General features: G+C 38.8%; 1 protein-coding gene across 1 annotated transcript in view; it reads left to right on the top strand.

The window, feature by feature from the left end:
• Positions 1–16,686: 16,686 nt before the first annotated feature.
• The window catches only part of LOC122070900 (serine/threonine-protein kinase svkA-like), a 14,472-nt gene continuing 11,163 nt past the window's right edge, over positions 16,687–19,995 (top strand). Inside the window, exons 1-3 of the mRNA XM_042635130.1 lie at positions 16,687–17,045; positions 17,412–17,686; positions 19,825–19,881. Coding sequence (XP_042491064.1) covers positions 17,592–17,686; positions 19,825–19,881 — 152 coding nt within the window. The 5' untranslated portion in view covers positions 16,687–17,045; positions 17,412–17,591. The remainder of the gene's footprint in view (positions 17,046–17,411; positions 17,687–19,824; positions 19,882–19,995) is intronic.

Genomic DNA, 19,995 nt, shown 5'->3' with positions numbered 1-19,995 from the left:
ACTAATCTATCTAACAGCAAAGAAAATCCTGAGGGAATTCCATCAATCTGGAAGTTAAAGTTGACAACTCCACATAACCATGAAAATGTTTAAAATTCCATCAATAACTTGTAGGAAGGACTATAACAGGAATTTAAGTTAACAAGAATTTCCTGTTCCAATGATTCTTGAGCTAATGCCTTATAAATAAAACAAGGTTCAAAGTATGTTTACATTCTGTCCATCCCCAACATCTCCTTACAATGTTAAAAACCATCAAAATAATCAAATCAAAGGTTCTTCCTCTGATGAAAATTAATACAACACACCCACAAAACAAAGAATTATACGCACTGATAAACTACTGAGCTTTTCTGGCACCCATTTAGCTTCTTAATTCAGTAAAACTGTACTTACTTACGTTGATTAATACATTTTGCACCCAACAAAATCAAGAAAATTTCAACAAATAACTGAAGAGCTCCACTACTTGAAACTCACAGATCGAAACAGAGCTGCAGATCAAATTAAATCAGAAAACTTGCCTGCAACAAACCGCGGTCTTTGCAATGATGCACCATAAATCGACGGACTGAAGTTTGAAGAATCGTAATAATAGTGAGCAATTAAAGTTTTGAGGAACTTATAATAAAGAGGAGAAACCTCCAAATCATCTTCCACAACAAAAGCGAACTCATCATCTGAACTGGGCCACCAAGCCTCCAACCACTGCGCCTGTAAACCAACATTCCCCGTCCGATAATGCACAAACTTCTCCCCAAACCTCCAGGAAAACCCATCAACAAAATCCAAAATCCGATTCGATTCCTCAAGCTTTTTATTCAAAACCTCAGAACCATTTCTCAAATCAACTTCCTTAAAATGATCTATGAACACATGAAGATGGACCTTATCATGGCCATAATCAGCATTTGCAAGTGAACGTAGGCACCGGGAGAGTGAATCAAGGCGATCGAAGGCAAGAACTTTGACGATGAAAGTGAAATTAGAAGGAATTGAACTAGGGTTTCCGAGGTGATTGAAGTAAGAAGAAGGGTTGTTGGTTGGGTTACCGTTGAAGTCCAAAGATACAGGTACGAAATGGAGAGAGGAGTGGTAGTAGGAGTAGAGGAACAGAGAAAATAGAGAGAGAAGAAAAAGAGGAAGTAATCTGCTCTTAGGAGTCATCTGGGCTGTTAGGGTTTTGGGTTTGTAGTTAACGGTTTCATCTGATTGAAGAGAGAGATGAAACCAGAGATCTCTGAGCTAGAGCTTCTTCAGGGAGATTTGTTATACTAAGTTCTACGATGCGCATTGTAGGGGTTCTTCCGAGAGACTTAAAATGAAGTGCACGAAACTCTATAAAACGACCGGAGACGGGTGTCTCCGCCGGTAAAGATCTTGAGATTGGAATATATCAGCAGCCATGGCGAGTGCACATTACAAGAAGCAAGCGAAGAAGAGAAGCACTCCACAAGTTATGTGAGATTGGTGGTGACTCATTCCGGGTCTGTCGGTTTTTTTTATACGCAGAACGAGTCTTCACGAATCCTGACCAGGATTCTTATTGTGTTGACCCATTGGGTGACTCGTCTGCATCAAACCTGGTTTTTCAACAATGAACCCTTGAGGTGATAAATGCAATAGAAAAGGATGATACATCAAATACCGGGGGAGAGATAAGAGAAGATATTAAGGCTCCGTTTGGTATCGTTCTAAAAAAACGTTTTTGTAGTTTTTCCGTTCTATTGGAACGAAAAAACAGAATCTTCTGTTTGGTGCACTTATGGTCCGTTTCTGTTTTTTTGGAACAAAAAGTGAAAAAAAAAACTGAAAAAACGAGATTGGACGAAACTCCATTTTGGAGTTCCGTCTTCCCAGTTTCGTTCCATTTTAAAAAAAAAAAAAAAATTCCCGATAAAAATCTGAAATTTTGAAACACCATTTTTTCATTTAAAAACTGCGTTTTGACACAGAAACTGAAATTTTCGTTTTTGACACGAAACGGCGTTTCTGAAACAGAAACGATACCAAACGGGCCCTAAGAAGAGGCAATGATTCTGTTTCTAATAGTATCTAGACATACAACACAAATGCGAATAAGTCTGTTTCTAATATTAAATGTGTTGGCTTCTCATATTTACTCAATGGAAGACACCTTGGTTGATGGTGGAGTAGAATCGCATAGCTATGAATGGTGTTAGATAAAAAGCATAGCAAAAGCACTTGACCATATCAATAAACAAAATCAATAACAAGTAGAGTATGTTATCTAGAACTCGCTAATGACGAGTTTCTCTACAGGAATTATACGCACTTTTTCCAATGGCCGCTATCCAAGGTTGTAGATAAAAGAGACTCCTTATTATCCCTCTTGAATAAAATGCAATAGTATGTTATCTTGTGCAATTACAGTTTTGTGTAAGCCTTTTAAACAAAATTAATGTAGGAGATTATAATCTAATGGTACACATCATCACAAATGGTGTGATCCTAAAAGTGGTCATTAATATCCTTAATCACACAAAAGGACAATCCCACAATAACAACCTGATAACTCTGAATGATAGAAAACTTTTATTACATTTCCTATCACCACAAAATTATCATCCACAATGGACCTTGCAAGCATGGAATTACTCCATCATCATGAATCATTACAAAATAATTGGAGCACAATGACATGTGACTCAACCTAAACATTTGAAAACGTTTTTAAAATAATATTTATATAATATAATAATAAAATAAAATAAAATTTTTTTTGCAAACACTACAAAACAAAACACTGGCCACCTGGATGTTGACCAGTCACAATCTAACGACTCACTCACTTGAATGTTCTCCCTAATAAGGCACTGAAAATCATATCAAGCACCACCCCTAGTCACATTCATACCCTACACGACGAGCGTACCATTATGTAGCCAATGTTGTTGGTAGGCACAAACCTTGGCACACTAAAAATGCACAATGCACAATGCACAAATGCAACAATAAGTGCCTCCCAAATACGAGAAAAACCAACTACCAATGATTCTTATTGCCAAACACAATTAGCACTGAATCATTTAGGAATCTCTACATATCATTGTTCTCTTGAACTAAGATGGTTACTGAGAAGAAGTGAATAAATGATGCCCGGATGGCCTGAACCCGCCTTAAGCTTAAATAGGGTTGAACTAAGACTTCTGACCCTGTGGGTTAGGGTTGAAAATCAGTGACTTTGGTAAGGGCTAGTCCTCAACCCAGGCCTGGCCCAACCTAGCCTTGATTTTAACCCTGATTTATATAATGTGTTATTGATTTATTGTGTTCATGTGTTATACTTCAAATATGACCTTTGTCATTAAATGTTTCCCTCTTTTGTACATAAAATCTTCTTAAAACCCTAACTTTTGACAAAAATCAAGATTAATCGGCCCAGCTCTACCCAATTAGTGTCAATCAAGGCTGGTTTAGGTTGGTATGAACCAAACGTAGTTAGACTTGGGCTGAGAAATCTCAACCCGACCTAAGGTTGGGTTGGGCCTGGGTTAAGTTTAAGGGACCTAGGATTGAACCCGACCCTGTTTCACCCCTAACTATAAAATTAATCCTATATAAAATCTCTTACATAACTAATACGGGAATAGCCCCCATATGACTTATATGAGATCATAATAAACCATCATGGTTTGAATCTACGTATAACTGCTCACTGTAAATCATCAAACCTTTTTATGTGGCTTTATGATGTTCCATCGTCTTTGTTTGGTGGCAGACACCCTTTCCTATGAGCTACTCTGGCACCAAATCACCCCTTCCATTGGAATTTGAGACTGAGGATCAGTTGCTTTGATACCACTGATACGAATTTCAAGAAAATTCTTCCATTAAATCGGCTTATAAGGTGAGGAAACCCAATACCATATCAACCCACCTCAAATCCCTAATTGATCCCCGTCATTGGTGTGGGTTAAAAACTAAGGCAAACAAGAACTTAGGCTTGTGTAAGGATTGAATACAAAATGATTTGTCTGAATAATGCATGAATAATGGACAATTTGAATACATATATCATTACCTAAATCTGTGGATTTCCTTTGTGTATCGTATAGGCAACCCAAGAGCGGGTGAATTGAGTATTTGCAAAATGTAGGACCAAAATTGAATTTTTTTCGTCTTTTTCTCAAATCTCTACTAATCATTAGTGAACAAAAATATGATTTAAAATAAATAAAAGAGATATAGAGAAAGAGACTGCAAACACCAACTTTAGTGGGATTCAAATCCTCTCCAATAGGGATGGCTAGAGAGGGACCCGACCAGACACTAAACAGGAGAAGAAAGTGAAGACCCCTGTTTTTCTCTCTTGTTTCACCTTCTCTCTCATGTTTTGTGTTTGTTGATCCCTTTCCATCCACCCCCCCCCCAGTTGGAGAGGATCTAAATCCACTTCAATGTGGTTTGGCGCAACCTTAATACCATCATACATCCTTATCAAGGCAGGAGAAATACCATCAATCAATGATCATCATGTCATCAATCCACACGATAGTTTTGTTAGGATTTATTAAACCTCACATTGATACATAGGAAGGGCGAAATGACTGCCTGACCCTATAGAATGAAAAATCCCAGCCTTGTTGAATACCCTAGCACGCACTCTTATTGGCCCTCGTGTTGGTTCAGGGCCACAGAGTTAGGCAACGATCCCCCTCGTTTATTTATTTTTTATTTTTTCCTAACGGGTTGTTTTTGAGAGAGATTCCCATTAGTTAAATTATAAGTATTTTTTATTTTTCTCAGTTTAAAATATTTATTTAGGATCTAACTGAATAATTCGTTTGAGTTTAAAAGTCGCAATTTTTTCTTGGATCTTTGAAAAAAAAAAGTCATTAATTTTTTCCCTGATCTTTGGAAAAAAGTTGTATTCGGATCAACTAAATAATTCATGAATTAAAAGTGGGTTTCGAATCCTTTCCAATGATTTTTCCTCCAACCTCCCTCTAATTAGATACATACACGCAACTCTCTCCCTTGTCCAACTTTTCATATGCCTAAAAACTCATATAACTCCCCAGTCCTCCGACGAGGAAAAGGCAGTGAAGGAAATGGTAGTGTTTCTTTGTTCCTTTTTACGTTCTACTTATTAGTGTAATCCACTCCCTTTGTTCTCCATTCTCCTCCCTTTCTTTTCTCTCTTTTTCAGTCTTCTCCTCATTTGGTTATGAAAGGTTGCTCCACATTCTCCTGTTTGATTAGATACACATCTCTATGATCTGTGAAACTTTGCTTCCCTTATCAATGTTACCTCTCTCTTTTATTCCTTTCACCTACACTTTTAAACCCCTATCCTACATTTTGACACATTTTCTGTTCTAACCTCTGGATAACCTTCTTTTTACCTCCATACTCTTTATTTACCTTGTACTTTTCTTTTTGTTGTCTTTTCACTAGTTTTGTTCACTCCCTCTATCATTGTAAGAGCCTACGTCTTTCCACCGCCCTTCTTCTTCCATTTCTCCTTCCCACTCTTCCCACTCTTCCCACTCTTACCCCTTACCCCTCCAACCATCTATTTCTCCTTCTTCCTCCAAAGCTCGTCTTGTGGATTCCTCATCACAATCCCCGTCTGGTCTTGAGTCGATGGCATCTCTTGGGTCTGATCTTTCCATAGCAACTCTGAAGGCTATTTGGGGTGCTTCCTCGATCGACATTTGTGAAGATATTACCAAAAAACTTGTGTCCTTTTCGACACTTCTTTTACTGGTATTGTGGTGACTTCTCCTCACCCTTCTAAAGAGATGCTCCGCAATCTGCTCGCATTGATTTGGGACTCTTATGGAGCAATCTTTGTGTGATGTATGGATCAAGGGTTGTTCTTTGTGGATTTTGTCTTGAGTGAGGCCAGAAACGTCGTTTTCAATGACTCTCCATGATGGTGTGATAAATACTTGCTTCAGCTAGGGCTAAATGATTTGGACTTTGAGTTGGCTAAAAAAGAGTTTGATTATGTTCCTATTTGGCTTCACGTCTTTGGCATTCCTGTTATTGCTTACTCCTTTTATAGCATTAAATTGTTATCTCTTGCATTGGGAAAGTGTTGGGTTAACACTATTGAGTTGGGTCTATCCTCTACTACAACCTGTATTAAGGTATGTTTGAAAAAATCTCGACCTGTCATCCTGTGTTCCATAATTAATCTCCCTAATGGGTCTACATCCTTGGTCAAGTTTAAGTATGAACTCGAAGTGAGGTGTTCTTTTTGTGGTCGAGTCACCCATTCAATCAATTATTGTCTTTCTTTTTCCCAATCAGTTGAAAAAAATCCACCTCTTCTCTATAGTGATGCAATCACTAACCCTTTATCTGTCAACCGTTAACCAAATTTAGGACTCTCTGTTTTTGTTTTCTCAGACGTCCATGTAGCCCTTGTTAAGTTTGTGGCCAATGTTCCAAGTGAGCCGATTGGTGGCTTCCTGTCGCATTCACAACTGGTTCTCTAGTCTACAGGTCCTGATCTCCCATAGGCCTTTATGGGTTCGCCCCCATCCATATCTCTCGGTGAGGAACCTTCCTTGTTACCCTCATCTAACTTAGTTGAGTACTCTGACTCTCTTTCACCTTTTGACAACTCTTTCTAGCAGCATTAAAATTTCTCAATGGATCCCAAAGCCTCTGCCCTGTTTGTATCTTCTGATGCCATTTTTCTGAGCCGATGCTTGTTGTTCGAATCAGACTTTTGGTCATCAGTCCACTACTACTCTTATTCCAATGTCTGAAATTTTTGGACCGTCTCTTAACCCCAACCCATCCCAACCAAACCTGGCGTCCACCCTATTACCACAGACACAGTCCGCACCTCTCTTCCTATAGCTGGTAATCATAGTTCTGATATGTTCGCACCAATTCAATTCCCATAGAACCTCTCTGATATCCCACCGGTGCATATCCATCATGCAAAGACTATCACCATCCAATACATCTTTAACTCCCATGATGCTGCTTCCACTCCATCCCTTATTTGTGATCAGATCTCTAAAGTAATGAACCTCTCCACTGAGCCACATCAGATTTTCAACCAAAATTTCCAAAGGTTCACAGGGAGGGATTTTGTAACCAATCAAGAAGACCACTGGAAGATGAAAACCCTGCTGAAACAATAGCCCAAGATGGTTCAACGATCTATGTGGGAGAGACTGCTCAGAATCGGGTAACATTATTCAATTGTTTCCATCCTTGCTCAATTTTTCTCTCTGTTTATTTCTGCATCGTCTTAAGCTTGTCCCTTCCTTGGTTTATGCTGGATTGTCGATATAAGAAGCGCTAGTTTATTCCTATGTATTGGAATCTCTGTTTTTGTATTTTTTGTACTTTTTCCCTTTGCGTTTGGCTTATGGTTTTTTCTTTTCCTTGCTTTGCTCCCCCATCTGGATTCCCATATTTGCCTTTCTTCTGTGGTATTGGTTGTGCTCTGCTTGTTCTTGTTTGCTTTCTCTTATTGAGATATTGCCTTTTTTTTTTCTTTTTGTGTGGGTTACCTAATATGCATATCCTTAGTTGGAATGTAAGAGGACTTCACTCCTCTTTGACTGAAAACTGCCTTTCTGATCACATTAAAAAATTTAGACCATATATTATCTTTGTCTGTAAAACGAAAATTACTTGTCATGCTTCTTTTAAACCTTTTTGTCTAAATAAGTTTTACAACTCCTCTCATTTCATAAATAGTTATGATTCTTTTGATTTAAGTGGGGTCTTGTGGTTATTGTCGGCTCATTCTTTACCCAATCATATAGTTCATCTTGGATCCTTTTTTTTATTGGTACCTTCTTCTCTTCCCCATCCTTTCCCGCTTGGGCGTTAGTGTGTCTCTATGCCCCCCAACCTGGCCCTTGATCTGCAGCTTGGTCAGAGTTGGAATCTTCCTTACTAAAACTGTCTCTCCCTTTTTTTATTATAGGGGATTTTAATGAAATTTCTTCACAAGGCCATAAATTTGGAGGGTCCCCTTTTAAGCCTTCCTACTCTTCCACCAGATTTGAGGCGATGTGTTCCTCTCTAAACCTTGAAGAACTTTGGTTTCTTGGTAATCTCTTCACTTGGACCAACAGACAAAAGGCCCCAAACCTGATCGAGGAATGCCTGGACTGAGCCTATGCCAACCTTCTCTGGATCACCCTTTTTCCGAGTGCATCCTTATCCAAGCTTCCTTCTATTGGATCCGATCACCATCCCATTATTCTCAACACCCAACCAAAAATATCTCAACCTAAAAAGCTTTTTCATTACCAACACACTTGGTTTCCCATCTTGAATTCTGACCATTTTGTTATGAGAAATGGATTGTCTTGGGATCCGACAACCTTGTGACCAAATTATCTTATGACTATTAGTTGCCTCCTTTCAAAATGAATTTGGGAGGTTTTTTACCACATTGATCACCTCAAATCCACCTTATTAGCCAGAGCCCTTTCCTTGAAAAATTTACCTGTTCCCCCAGCCTCTGATCTCTTTGATATTTCCAAGACTTTGGAATAGATCATGCTGGCCAAGGAGAGTTTTTGGCTTCAAAAGTTCAGACACGCCTATATCTTTGAAAGAGATCAGAATACTAAATTTTATCATGCTATCTCCAAGGTCAATACTCATAAGAGAAATATGGATTTCATTCGTCTTGATGATGGTTCTACTATCTCTGAACCTGGTGATATTGCTAAAGTCTTTGTTTTTTTTTTCTCTCTTCTTTATTTACCACCTCCAACCCCCTTGACCTTTCTTTCATTGAATGTCTATTCCCCCTATTACTGATCTTGATCCATCCCACCTTTGTTCCATCCCCATCATCTTTGATATTAGGGCTACTATGTTTTCTCTGGGCTCCTTCAAAGCCCCTGGTCTAGATTGGTTCCAAGCCAGTTTCTTTCAGAGATTTTGGGACTTGATTTCCCTTGACATCTTGGCTTTTGTTAATTCTCTCTTTCTCTGTGGTCTTCTGCCACCAGGAATAAATCACACTCTTCTCTGTCTTATTCCAAGAAAGGATAATGCCTCATCTATAGGTGATTTTCGGCTCATTAATTTATGCAATGTCACTTACAAAATTCTCGCTAAAATTCTGGCAAGCCATTTGAAACCCATTCTCCACAAAATTATCTCTCCCTATCAAACCGCCTTTGTTCCTTGGCGACAAATTTTTTATTACATTATTTTGGCTCAGTAAATTTTTCATTCTTTTAAATTTAAGAAAGGTAAAGTGGGTTTTGTTTCTATTAAATTAGATATAGCAAAGACCTATGATAAGATTGAATGGGGCTTCTTGTGGGGCATTTTTAGATACCTTGGCTTTGGTGAGAAATGAAATATGTTAATCAATCAAGTAACTAGCACATCCTCTTTCTCAATCAAACTTCGTGGCTCCGCTTTCGACCTTTTTAAGCCCACTCAGGGGATAAGCCAAGGATGTCCCTTAGGCCCTTTTCTCTTTATTGTTGCCATGGAAGGCTTATCTCGTCTCTTGGCGACTTATCAGAACTTAAACTTATTTCATGGTATCAAAGTTTCTCGGTATGCCCCTGAAATCACCCATTTATTTTTCGATGGATGATACTTTCATCTTTTGTAGAGCATCCGAAGAGTATATCTCTACCACTAAATGCATCCTTGACCTCTTCTCTGACCTCTCGGGTCTTTCTATTAATTATGGGAAAAGTGGCTTAACTTTTAGTTCCAATGTTCCCACTAAATTCAAACTAACTTTGTGTCACCGTCTAGGTATCAAGGAGAAGAACTCAGAAGCATCATATCTTGGTATGTGCCTCTTCCACCTTAGAGCTAAAACCCAATCTTTCAATAACATTGTTCAGAGGGTCAACAATAAACTTACTCTTTGGAAGGCTTGTTGTTTTATGGTTGTCCTTGTTGGCAACTCGGCCACGTGGCGGTGAACGTGGCCAGTTTGGGTGACGTGGATGAAAATGATGACATGGCAGTGTCCAGTATCACCGATGAGATAACAGAGCAGCTTGGTATGCACGGAGTGGTTTAATACATCATTAATAGGTGGTGCGGGTTTCTGGGTCAAAACTAGCAAAATTGGCCTATTTACAATCGAGGGAATTTTCGGTAGTGAAAATGACATTTTTGGAAGATTGGTTCTTCATGAAAAAGATAAATTGTAATTTACCTAGTCCAGTGCATTTGATTTCGTCACATTCCGATACCGTATGAAGAAGTTACGGCATTTGTGGCAGTCGAGGGTAGTTTCGGCATTGAAGATGAATTTTTTAAAGGAAGTGTTCTACATGTAACAATACGACAAAAATACAATCTTTCCAACGGTTCTAATTTCATCGCATTCCAATTTCGTATGAGAAAGATACGTCATTGGAAAGGTGTAGGGGCATTTTGGTCTTTTTAAATGGATGATTCAGATGATTGAGTCTTCTGAAAAGTCGTAGAGCATCCAGTTATGACTCCAACATATTTTGTTTCATCTCGATCAGATATCGTATGAAAAAGTTATAAGTGTTTTCGTAAAGTCGGTTCGAAAATCCAAACCGAAAATCCATCAGTTGCTCTCGGTGTTGGGTGGATTTTTTGGAAGTTATTTTTGAAATTTGAAGGGTTTTTGTGTAATTTAAATATTTTGAAGGTCTGAGTTGTAAGGGGTCTTTAAGCACTGAAACATATGGAGGCAGGGGCTTGATTGTAATAAAGAGGAGTAAAGGGAAGTGAAATGGATGGCCAAGATTCGACCACGTAGGCTTGATGCCCATCCAAAGACTGCTAAGATTTTGCACTGACATGGACGAGATAGATGCTTGCGCGTAGAATTTGATTGGTTAGGTGCATAATTCTTGATGCACTGGCGCTACACGTTATCAAGGTATGTTGTGGTGTTTCACGCGTGTATAGAAGGTATAAAAAAGATTCCGATCTTAATGATCTCATGAAATCTGATTAAAGCATCATGGAGGATTCGGATCCAACGGTCGATATGCATTTCTCTTTTGTGAGTGGAGACAAGCTCCCTTAAAATCTGAAAAAGCAACCAATCATAGATCGACAACACTTATGACGATGTCAGCGCCTACGTCATGATGACATCATCGAGATTCAAATTTAATGGTTTGGATCTATTGTCCGTTGGTTTAATCCGACGGCTTAGATTACAAGATCTTTTTTATGAGATCTACGGTCAGATTTCGCCCCTGTTGCGCGCGCCGCCGGTGTAGGCTATGCCACTCCTACGAAGATTCCATTTCAGGCTATCTCATTGCTCCAACTTCAAATGGTCATATCTCCCTCATTTTAACTCAGATTTGGGTGAACCAAGTTGCAGCTTCTTCGTTTTTTCAAGCCCTACACCATGGAAGCAAGAAAAATGGGTTTTGAGTGAAAAAAGGCTACAGTTTTGGTAGGAGAAACTTCCCCCTCTTTGTTGGTTCTTGAATGAACATACATTCTTGATGATAAATGTTCTTAGGCCATTAAAGGAGATAAAAGAGGTGGTTAAAGTGTGTTAATGGTACATTAACTCAAAGCCAAGGAAGAAGAGAAGAAAATAAGGATGTGTTTGCTTTGAAGAGCAAGAAGCCAAGGAGAGAGAAGGTGTGAGCACCAAACTTGTCAGTACAAGTTTTCAGTCATCCCAGGCAATCGGTTGTGAGATTCTCTAACCTTTGATTTTACATTACATGTATGTATGTATGTTAGGGTTAGTTGTGGATGAATGTATACATGCTAGGTTAGTTGTGGATGAACTGTAAGCATGCTAGCTAGTTGTGGATGCATATACTAGGAAGAGCTTGACTGTAGGGCATTGATATAAGCCCAATTTAATTGTATTATTTATTGTGTGCTTAGTGGGTGCTAAGCACCAGGAGTGGGTGCTCCCGTGTAGTGGGTGCTACACATTGTATCGGCACTACGAGTGCCATCTCAGCTTCGGCTTGAGAAAATTGGGTGTGGGTGCTCCCGACTGTGGGTACAGTCAAAAGTAGTGTATTAAGTAGGTACGAAGCCTTTACAGGCACTACTCCGGGGATGTAGGCAAATTGCCGAACCTCGTAAAAACCCTGTGTTGTGGGTGCTTGTTGTTTACATTTTATATTAAAGTGCGTGGAATGTGGAATGGGTGTACACACTTGGAAGTGCCTATGAGAGGCTGAGTGTGCATACGACTGTGTGCAAACAGGGACATGTATATCAGGTTTCTCTTGGCCAGACATCGGACAGGTTTTTAGGGATCGGAATTGGACTCACTGATTCACCCCCCCTCTCAGTGACTGCCAGGTTACAACAAGGCTAACCTCCTATCCAGATCGGTTGGATTAATCCTGATTCAATCACCCCTTTCCTCCATCCCATCTTATTTAATGTCTTGTTTTGCTCTTCCAAAAGTGATTTGTAGGAAACTTTACTTTATCTATTTACGTTTCTAGAATGGAGACACAGACAAGGTGAAGAAATTGCATCTTATTGGATGGCATAAAATTTGCATACCTAAACGCATGGGGGCTTGGGCCTTAGAAATCTGAATCTCATAATAAAACTCTCCTTCTTAAACTGGGGTGGAGGTTGCTTACTAATGATCAAAGCTTGTGGGCTAAAACTCTCAAGGCCAAATGTTTTAATTCTTGCTTTATTTTTTATGAGAAAACCTTAAAGAAGAAGGGGTCGATGTGCAAGAATAGCTTAGTAAGTATCTTGCCAATTTTGAAGAATATGGTTGTACATAGAATTGGAAATGGTAAGACTACTTTCTTTTGGATTGATCCCTAGCTTTATGATATCTATGCACCTATTTCTTATTTCACACTCAACAATCCTCCCAATTCTAATTCTTCTAAAGTTAGTGATTTTATTGAAAACATCTGTTGGAATTTTAGACTTATAAATTCTTATCTTCCTTCTTCCATAGCTACTTGTATTCTCCAAATCTCCATATCCCTCGAATATAGATGGTGGTGCCATCTCCTAAGGAGGGGTCTCTCACGATTAAAATGGCTGCCAATTTTTTATGGAGTGTTTCGCTAACTAGCTTTAATGAATGCTTAAACTACTGAGTTTGCTTATCTCTATGCTCTCAATGGTGGCGCTTTTTTTTTTCTGGAAAATCAATATCCATCCTAAGTTTAAGCTCTTCCTTTGGAGATTAATCCATGACAGGATTCCTACAAAAGATAACTTGTTAAAATGGATGGTTGTAGACCCTCCTGTGGTTTCTGCCAAAATAATAATGAATCTTTGTGGTATGTTTTCTTAGACTGTGAGTTCACCAAAAGAATCTAGGCTGCCAGCCCATTGGGCCTTAGAACAGACCGTCTCCCTGTCTCATCTTTTAAGCCTTTACTGATGTATTTATTTTTTTAATTCTAGTAATAGTAATAAACTTAACGTTTTCTTCTCAACTTTTATGATAATTTGTTACTGTATCTGGCATCATAGAAACTAGGTTATCTTTAATTTTGAAAAACTAAACTTGAATGTCATTCTTAAAAATATTATTTTTTGGATGACTAATGGTTTGGTTGAAAAAAAAAGATCAACATCAGGTATGCAATTTTACAACAACCTCTTCTTCTTTCCTCCCCTATTAGCATATAACACTTGCTGTCACAAGCTGTGCTGATAGAACTAAAAACATCTATGCCTGGGCGGTGACTTTCTTTAATAGGAATCAATGTGTCTTATTCACAACTAATTATTTGCTGACAGGAGAAAGTGGTGAAGCCATAGCAAAAGGGTTGCTCTTCGGGCTAACTACGGCATGGGAGAAGGGATGGCGGGTGGAAGAGATTTGGAGCAATAAGGACTTGTCTCAGTCTCACTTTTTTTGGGCTTGGATAACTATACCTCTTCGATTAGAGATGGAATAATTAACCAATATCATTTTTGTCTCAACGCACAAAGTGATATGATTTTGACTACCAAAGCGTTATCTAAAGAGGCTATGTGTAGGAAATGCTCCCTCACCACATCTGATTTTTTGTATATCCTACAATCTAATATGTAAGTTTGGTTGTTTCTTTCTTTGAAAAAAAAAAAAAAAAGAAAAAAAGAAAATAAAACTGAATAATTCATGAATTATTTGGAGAATTAAATAACTGTATTTTTTTTTTTGGGTAGAAAAATAACTGTGATTTGGATTGAAAGAAAGTTTGAAAGAAGGTTAGATATGATGGACCCTCCATTGCACAAATTCCAATCTAACCAGCTTCTGATCTCCTCTAACCAATTTTAATTCACATTAACCTATAATAGGGTTGAATGGGAGTTTCTTGAGAAGGTTTTATTACGATATGGCTTCTCTACCCATTGGGTTATTATGGTTATGTCTTGCCTATGTACAGTCACTTATAAGTTGTTGATCAATGGGGTAGTTCGTGGCATAGTCATTCCAACCAGAGGCATTCGCCAAGGAGATCCTCTCTCTCCAGCACTCTTCATCCTATGCTCCCAGAATCTAAGCAGTGTGATCTCACTTTTCTGAGGAATCTGGTCTTCTAAGAGGTATCCGGGTACGGAATCGATCAGTTCCCTTAACACATCTTCTTTTTGCTGATGACTGTTTACTTTTCTTCCAAATGAAACCAGATGAGGTCTGTCATTTGAAAGAGTGTTCAGAGATTTACTGCAAGGCAAGTGGCCAAGCCATTAATTTAAAGAAATCATATCTCTCTTTCAATCCAAATGTACACATGCATTTTAGATGCTGGTTCTCTCGGATATTGAAGATACCTTATGGTAAAGGGTCTAACAAATATCTGGGTTTACCAACCTCTTTTGGTATGTCTAAGGCAACCCTTTTCCAAGACCATACTGATAAGGTTAACTAACTCCTAAATGGTTGGAATACTCGTCTTTTATCATCTGCTGGAAAGGAAGTGACGCTTAAGTCAATCGCTTTCTCTCTTGCTAATTATGCGGCATCCCACTTTAAGCTCATCATAGGCAGCTTAAGAAGGTGACTACTAAATTTCATTGGGGTGCTGGTTCTGATAAGAACAAAATCCATTGGATTCGTGGCTTCGTATGTGTCACTCCAAAGAGAGACGTGGATTGGGTTTTCGAGACCCTAAACTCCATAATAAAGCTTTATTAACTAAAGTTGCTTGGAAGCTTTGGTCTGATCCTGGTACATCATGGGCGAAGTTCATGAAATCAATATACTTTCCAAATTGTGATTTCTTGAATGCAAGATTAGGTGCTAACCCATCGTGGGCATGGAGGTGTATTATGATGGGAAAAGAAGTGCTTAAATCTGGTTCATTATGGAGGATTGGTACAGGGGCAAATGTGCATATCTAGAATGACAATTGGCTACCTAATCTGCCAGGTTACAAATTACAACACTCACCGATTGAGGAATGCCCTTTTACTCAAGTCTTCGACATCATTGACCAACATAATCGTTTCTGGAACAGGCCGCTTGTTGATAGGTATGTACACCACTCGGATAGGGCTGCTATATATCAACTCCAATTAAGTTTGTTTGAGACTCTAGATAAGCAGGTTTGGGGGCCATCAAAAAAAGGTTTGTTTACAATAAAGAGTGCATACCATCATCTATGTAATCAGTGGATTGTTAGGAACTGGAGCGCCCATCTTCATCAACAAGCCACTGGTTGAGGGCAATTCCAACATAAGTTTGGAAAACCATTTGGAATTGCAATACTTTACCAAAAGTTAAGCAATTCTTATGGAGAGCCTGTGCAAATGGTTTAGCGTCAGCCTCGGCCTTGAACCAAAGACAAATACCAGTCGATTAGACTTGCCAAAGGTGTGGGGATAAACGAATCGGTATCACACAAGCTCCTCCATTGTCCTTTTGCACGCACAGTTTGGCATGGCAGCAGTCTCACATATGTTGTTCCACCATGTAACACCGATCCTATTTACAAATGGATCCAAGGCTGGGCATCTCTCAAGTCATATGGGAAGAAGGTTGCAAGAGAGGTAGTCTCACAATGTTCCTTTATTGCATGGTATATTTGGAAGGCTAGGAACGATCTCATCTTTACAAAGAAGGTTTGGTCGCCAATGGAGGTGGTTATTGCAGCACACAGGGCATGGTCTGAGTGTGTTTCGACTGCCACGATTCAACAAGAGCTCAGGACATCTACACCTGCTGTTGTGCGACCTTCAACTATGCCATCTCCATCTCCTGAATTCTACAGGTTAAGTTGTGATGCCTCTCTCAATCTCTCCAGAAACCAAGGGGGTGTTGGCTTTCTTTTACGAGATAGGTTGGGACATCCAAGTGTGGTAGTTTCGAACCCTATTAGCTTCTCTACTATCTTGGTAGGCGAAGCTCTTGTGGTTAGGGAGGGACTCATGGAGACGATCTCGGAAGGCTTCTACAATTTACACGTGGAGAGCGACAATCAACAACTGATCTCTTATCTACAGGACTCTTCTAAAAGTCCAGATCTTACAGTGTGGCCAGTTATTGAAGATATTCGGTAACTTTGCTCCTTTTTTGATGATTGTCAATTTTTCTATATTCTAAGGGAGGCTAATACTATAGCCGATACTCTTGCTAGGAGGGCCCAGTCCATTACGAATAAGACTGTTTGGCCTATTTTTGATTCTTGTTTGTTTACACCTGCAGTGCTTGATAGCTTGTGTGTAATCCGTTCTTCTCAATAGAATCACTTTCTACCAATAAAGAAAAAAACCTTTATGCCCATCTACGTAACTCTTCTGAAGGCCGAACGGTAAACGATGATTGAATATTAGATTACTGGTTAGCCCTAGATCCTTAAATGGGACCCATTTCATCACAAGCAGGGTAGACGGCTCCCTTCCCGTCCTTCGTCCGGACACAAGTGTTCCTCCTCCACTGGTGAAGAAAAACTTTCTCCTCCTTTCGTCGTTGGTTCTGTCGAAGCAAAAAAGCCTCCTTGCCACGCCGAATGACAGAAACACAGAGAAGGAGCAACGTTGATTAATGGCTGCTGTGCCTTCTTCTTGAACAGATTCTAGATCGGTACCCTGCAACTGCAAATAAATCTAACAGATAAATACAGAAGAACAGGAGGAGCCAGCCCTTAGGCTTAAATTCTCATTTTCAGGTAAATTTTGCTTACCTATCCTTAATAATTGCATATTGAACTTGGTGATCTCGGGTTCCTGTTAATTGTTTCTATCCAAAACCTCACGGCAAGATTCCATGGTTTTTTTCATCTTCTGCCGCGATTCGGTGGAACGTCGCCTCAACATCCCTTGTTTCTAATCAATTAAGTTTAGGACCAATGCTTTCCTTTGACTCTAAGCGACATTTGCATTCTGCATTTTCTTCACCATTTATAACTCAATTCAAACTGTTGGTCCGTACAATTATTCTGGAAGGAGGCTTGGATTGATTCATCTGACTGCTCACACTGTTTAGAGTTTCGTCTTTCGAGCTGAGGCTGGATTAAGTGCGTGTTGTTTTCCAGCTTCAGATGCAATGTTGATTCTGTGCTGTGACGAGGAGGAGGTTGTGGAAGAATGTGGGCGGTTTCCAGACATTTGACCTGGGTCATTTGCCTGGTGTCATTGTGTTTTGGAGCTCAAAATTATGTATTCTATACATTTACGCAGTGAGAAGGAACCTTTGAAAGAGTTTGGGTTTTAACATGGCTGATGCGGCAGCGATAGCGGATGCCATTGGATCTAGATTTAGTTCTCTGGAGCTGATCGGAAGAGGATCGTTCGGTGATGTCTACAAAGGGTGAGTACTAGTTTTCCGATTGAAAATTGGTCGATCATCATTGATGTTTACTTCCAATATCTTCGCATTGAGACTGAATTATTAATTGAACCTGCTATTTTTTTTTTTTTTTGAACTCTGTGCTTGTAATCAGTTGATTCACCACTGCCATCCATGCACTTTGAAACTGGAAAAATGCCTCTCTTTCTCTCTCTCATGCTTTTCTATTGGATTTTGTTGGTGGGTCCTAGGAGAAGTTAAACATGATAATAAAAGACGACGTAATCCACTGGTGTCACTTTTCTTCTACTTGTAGCCAAGTAGGTGTTTCTTTTGTCACGAGGCAATGCAATTTCTTTTTTTTCGATGGTGTAGGTGATGAATTTTATGATACTAAATAGAAAAGAGACAATACATTGCTCAAGCAAATATATTTACTTAAATCACTGGAAGCACGAGGTTTCAATGAATTGCTTACAAGTCTAGGCAGTAACCCAGGTCGAAGGGCTGGAATGGTTGTCAGATATTCGCAATATGACATTTGATTTCTTAAAGCAGTTCTTAGTCTTGTCTATCACTGTTTTAACTGTCAGATATTGTATGCATCAAGCACCTATGATACCATGATACCTGTATATGGCTACAGTAACAGTACCCCGCTTGTATGAAACTGACAAGTCTACATTATATGGTATGGTTCTGATTCCAACACATCCAAAATGTGGAAGTAGGGATCATTTTATGGTATGATCTGAAACTGTGATTGCCTGTAAGACTTACAGAACTCTCCTTCCTATATTTCAAATATGTTATCTTCATTTATATAATGCATCAAATATTATGCTCTCCGATAGCTTAACTTACAACATTTCAATGTTGAAGTAGAGAAGTAGAGAAATACACAAACATATCACATCGCGAAATCAAGCTTCTTAAAAACATTGCCTTTCTTAATTGCATTCCTATTTTTAAAAGTTAAAACTTTACATTGTTCCATGATTTCATGAAAATGTAAGACTTTAGTTATTCAATTTGCATACTGTGTTCCAAGTTTGCAAAACATATGGCTTATTATATATTTTTGACTTAAAACTTTGTTCAGTTTTATATTGAGTCACCAAACAGATAATTAATCTGAAACTTGTCAATTTGAATTGGCATCTTATCCAATACATAAGTTCAATTCGATGCAACATGTAGACTTGAGAAACAATGAAACCAATACGTGTTTCTGTCAACATTTTATAGACTTTTGAAAATGCGAACTTTGGACTTTGGAGTACAACTCCTGGTTGCTATTTTTGTATCTGTGCATCATAGTTGAGTGGCTATTCTTTGTTAAATAATTCAGTGGCTTCTTATAACTATTATAACAAATTAGTATGCATCCACTGTTTGCAGTGCAGATATTTGAGGTCTGACTTACTGAATGGAACTCACAGCTGTTGGCATAGAATTATGTTTCTGGTGTAGCTAAAGTTAATGGTCTTTATGTCTAGCACTTATAAAAAAAAAGGGTGTACCCAGTGCACGAAACTCCTGCATGTGCAAGGTCCGGGGGGTCGAGAGCTACACAGCCTTACCCCGAAAATATCGAGTGGCTTTTTTGACCACTTGACCACCAGGTCGCAACATTCGTACCTTACCATTGGACCAAGCGTGGCTCTTGTCTAGCACTTATCAAAGGAAGGGATATTTGCGCCATTGTGAAATTAGCTACCTAAGGACCCTAATGGATGCTGAGTGGTACTTCAACTGTTTGGATTGAGTCCATGATACCTGAAATTGTTGGTGGTTTGCTTTTATTACTTGCTTTTAATAATTTATTGTTGAAATCAGCACATAGATCTTGAGGATTGGTTCTCTTTTCTTGCATTGATATGGTAGATTGGTTCTCTTTTCTTCCATTAATAAGTTCGTACGTATTAGTGGCCAATATCTCATTTTCCAGGAGCACAAAAGAATTAGATGGCACCTTAAGAATTAGATGGCACCTTTTCTACTAATGATGGAGATTGTTTCTGAACCACTTTATTTGCTTTATGAATGCTAACTTTTGTATGAAATAGCTGTGCCAATTGGGATGCTTATTGCATTTTCATAATAGTTTATGGCTCAACACTTTTTTAGAGTTCCCTGATACCTTTCTTGTTTTGCAGGTTTGACAAGGAGCTGAATAAGGTTGTTGCCATTAAAGTGATTGATTTAGAAGAAGCGTGAGTATAAATATTTGAATTGTTTTTAATCAGTTTTAATTTTATTTCTCCTTTTTGGACATATGCTTAATGTTAATAACAATTAGGTCCCAACAACCCCCCCACACTCCCCCC

The sequence above is a fragment of the Macadamia integrifolia genome, unplaced genomic scaffold (assembly GCF_013358625.1).
Source record: "Macadamia integrifolia cultivar HAES 741 unplaced genomic scaffold, SCU_Mint_v3 scaffold_138A, whole genome shotgun sequence".
NCBI lineage: Eukaryota > Viridiplantae > Streptophyta > Magnoliopsida > Proteales > Proteaceae > Macadamia > Macadamia integrifolia.
The sequence above is the reverse complement of the archived record's forward strand: the minus strand, read 5'-3'. Positions and strand labels throughout refer to the sequence as shown.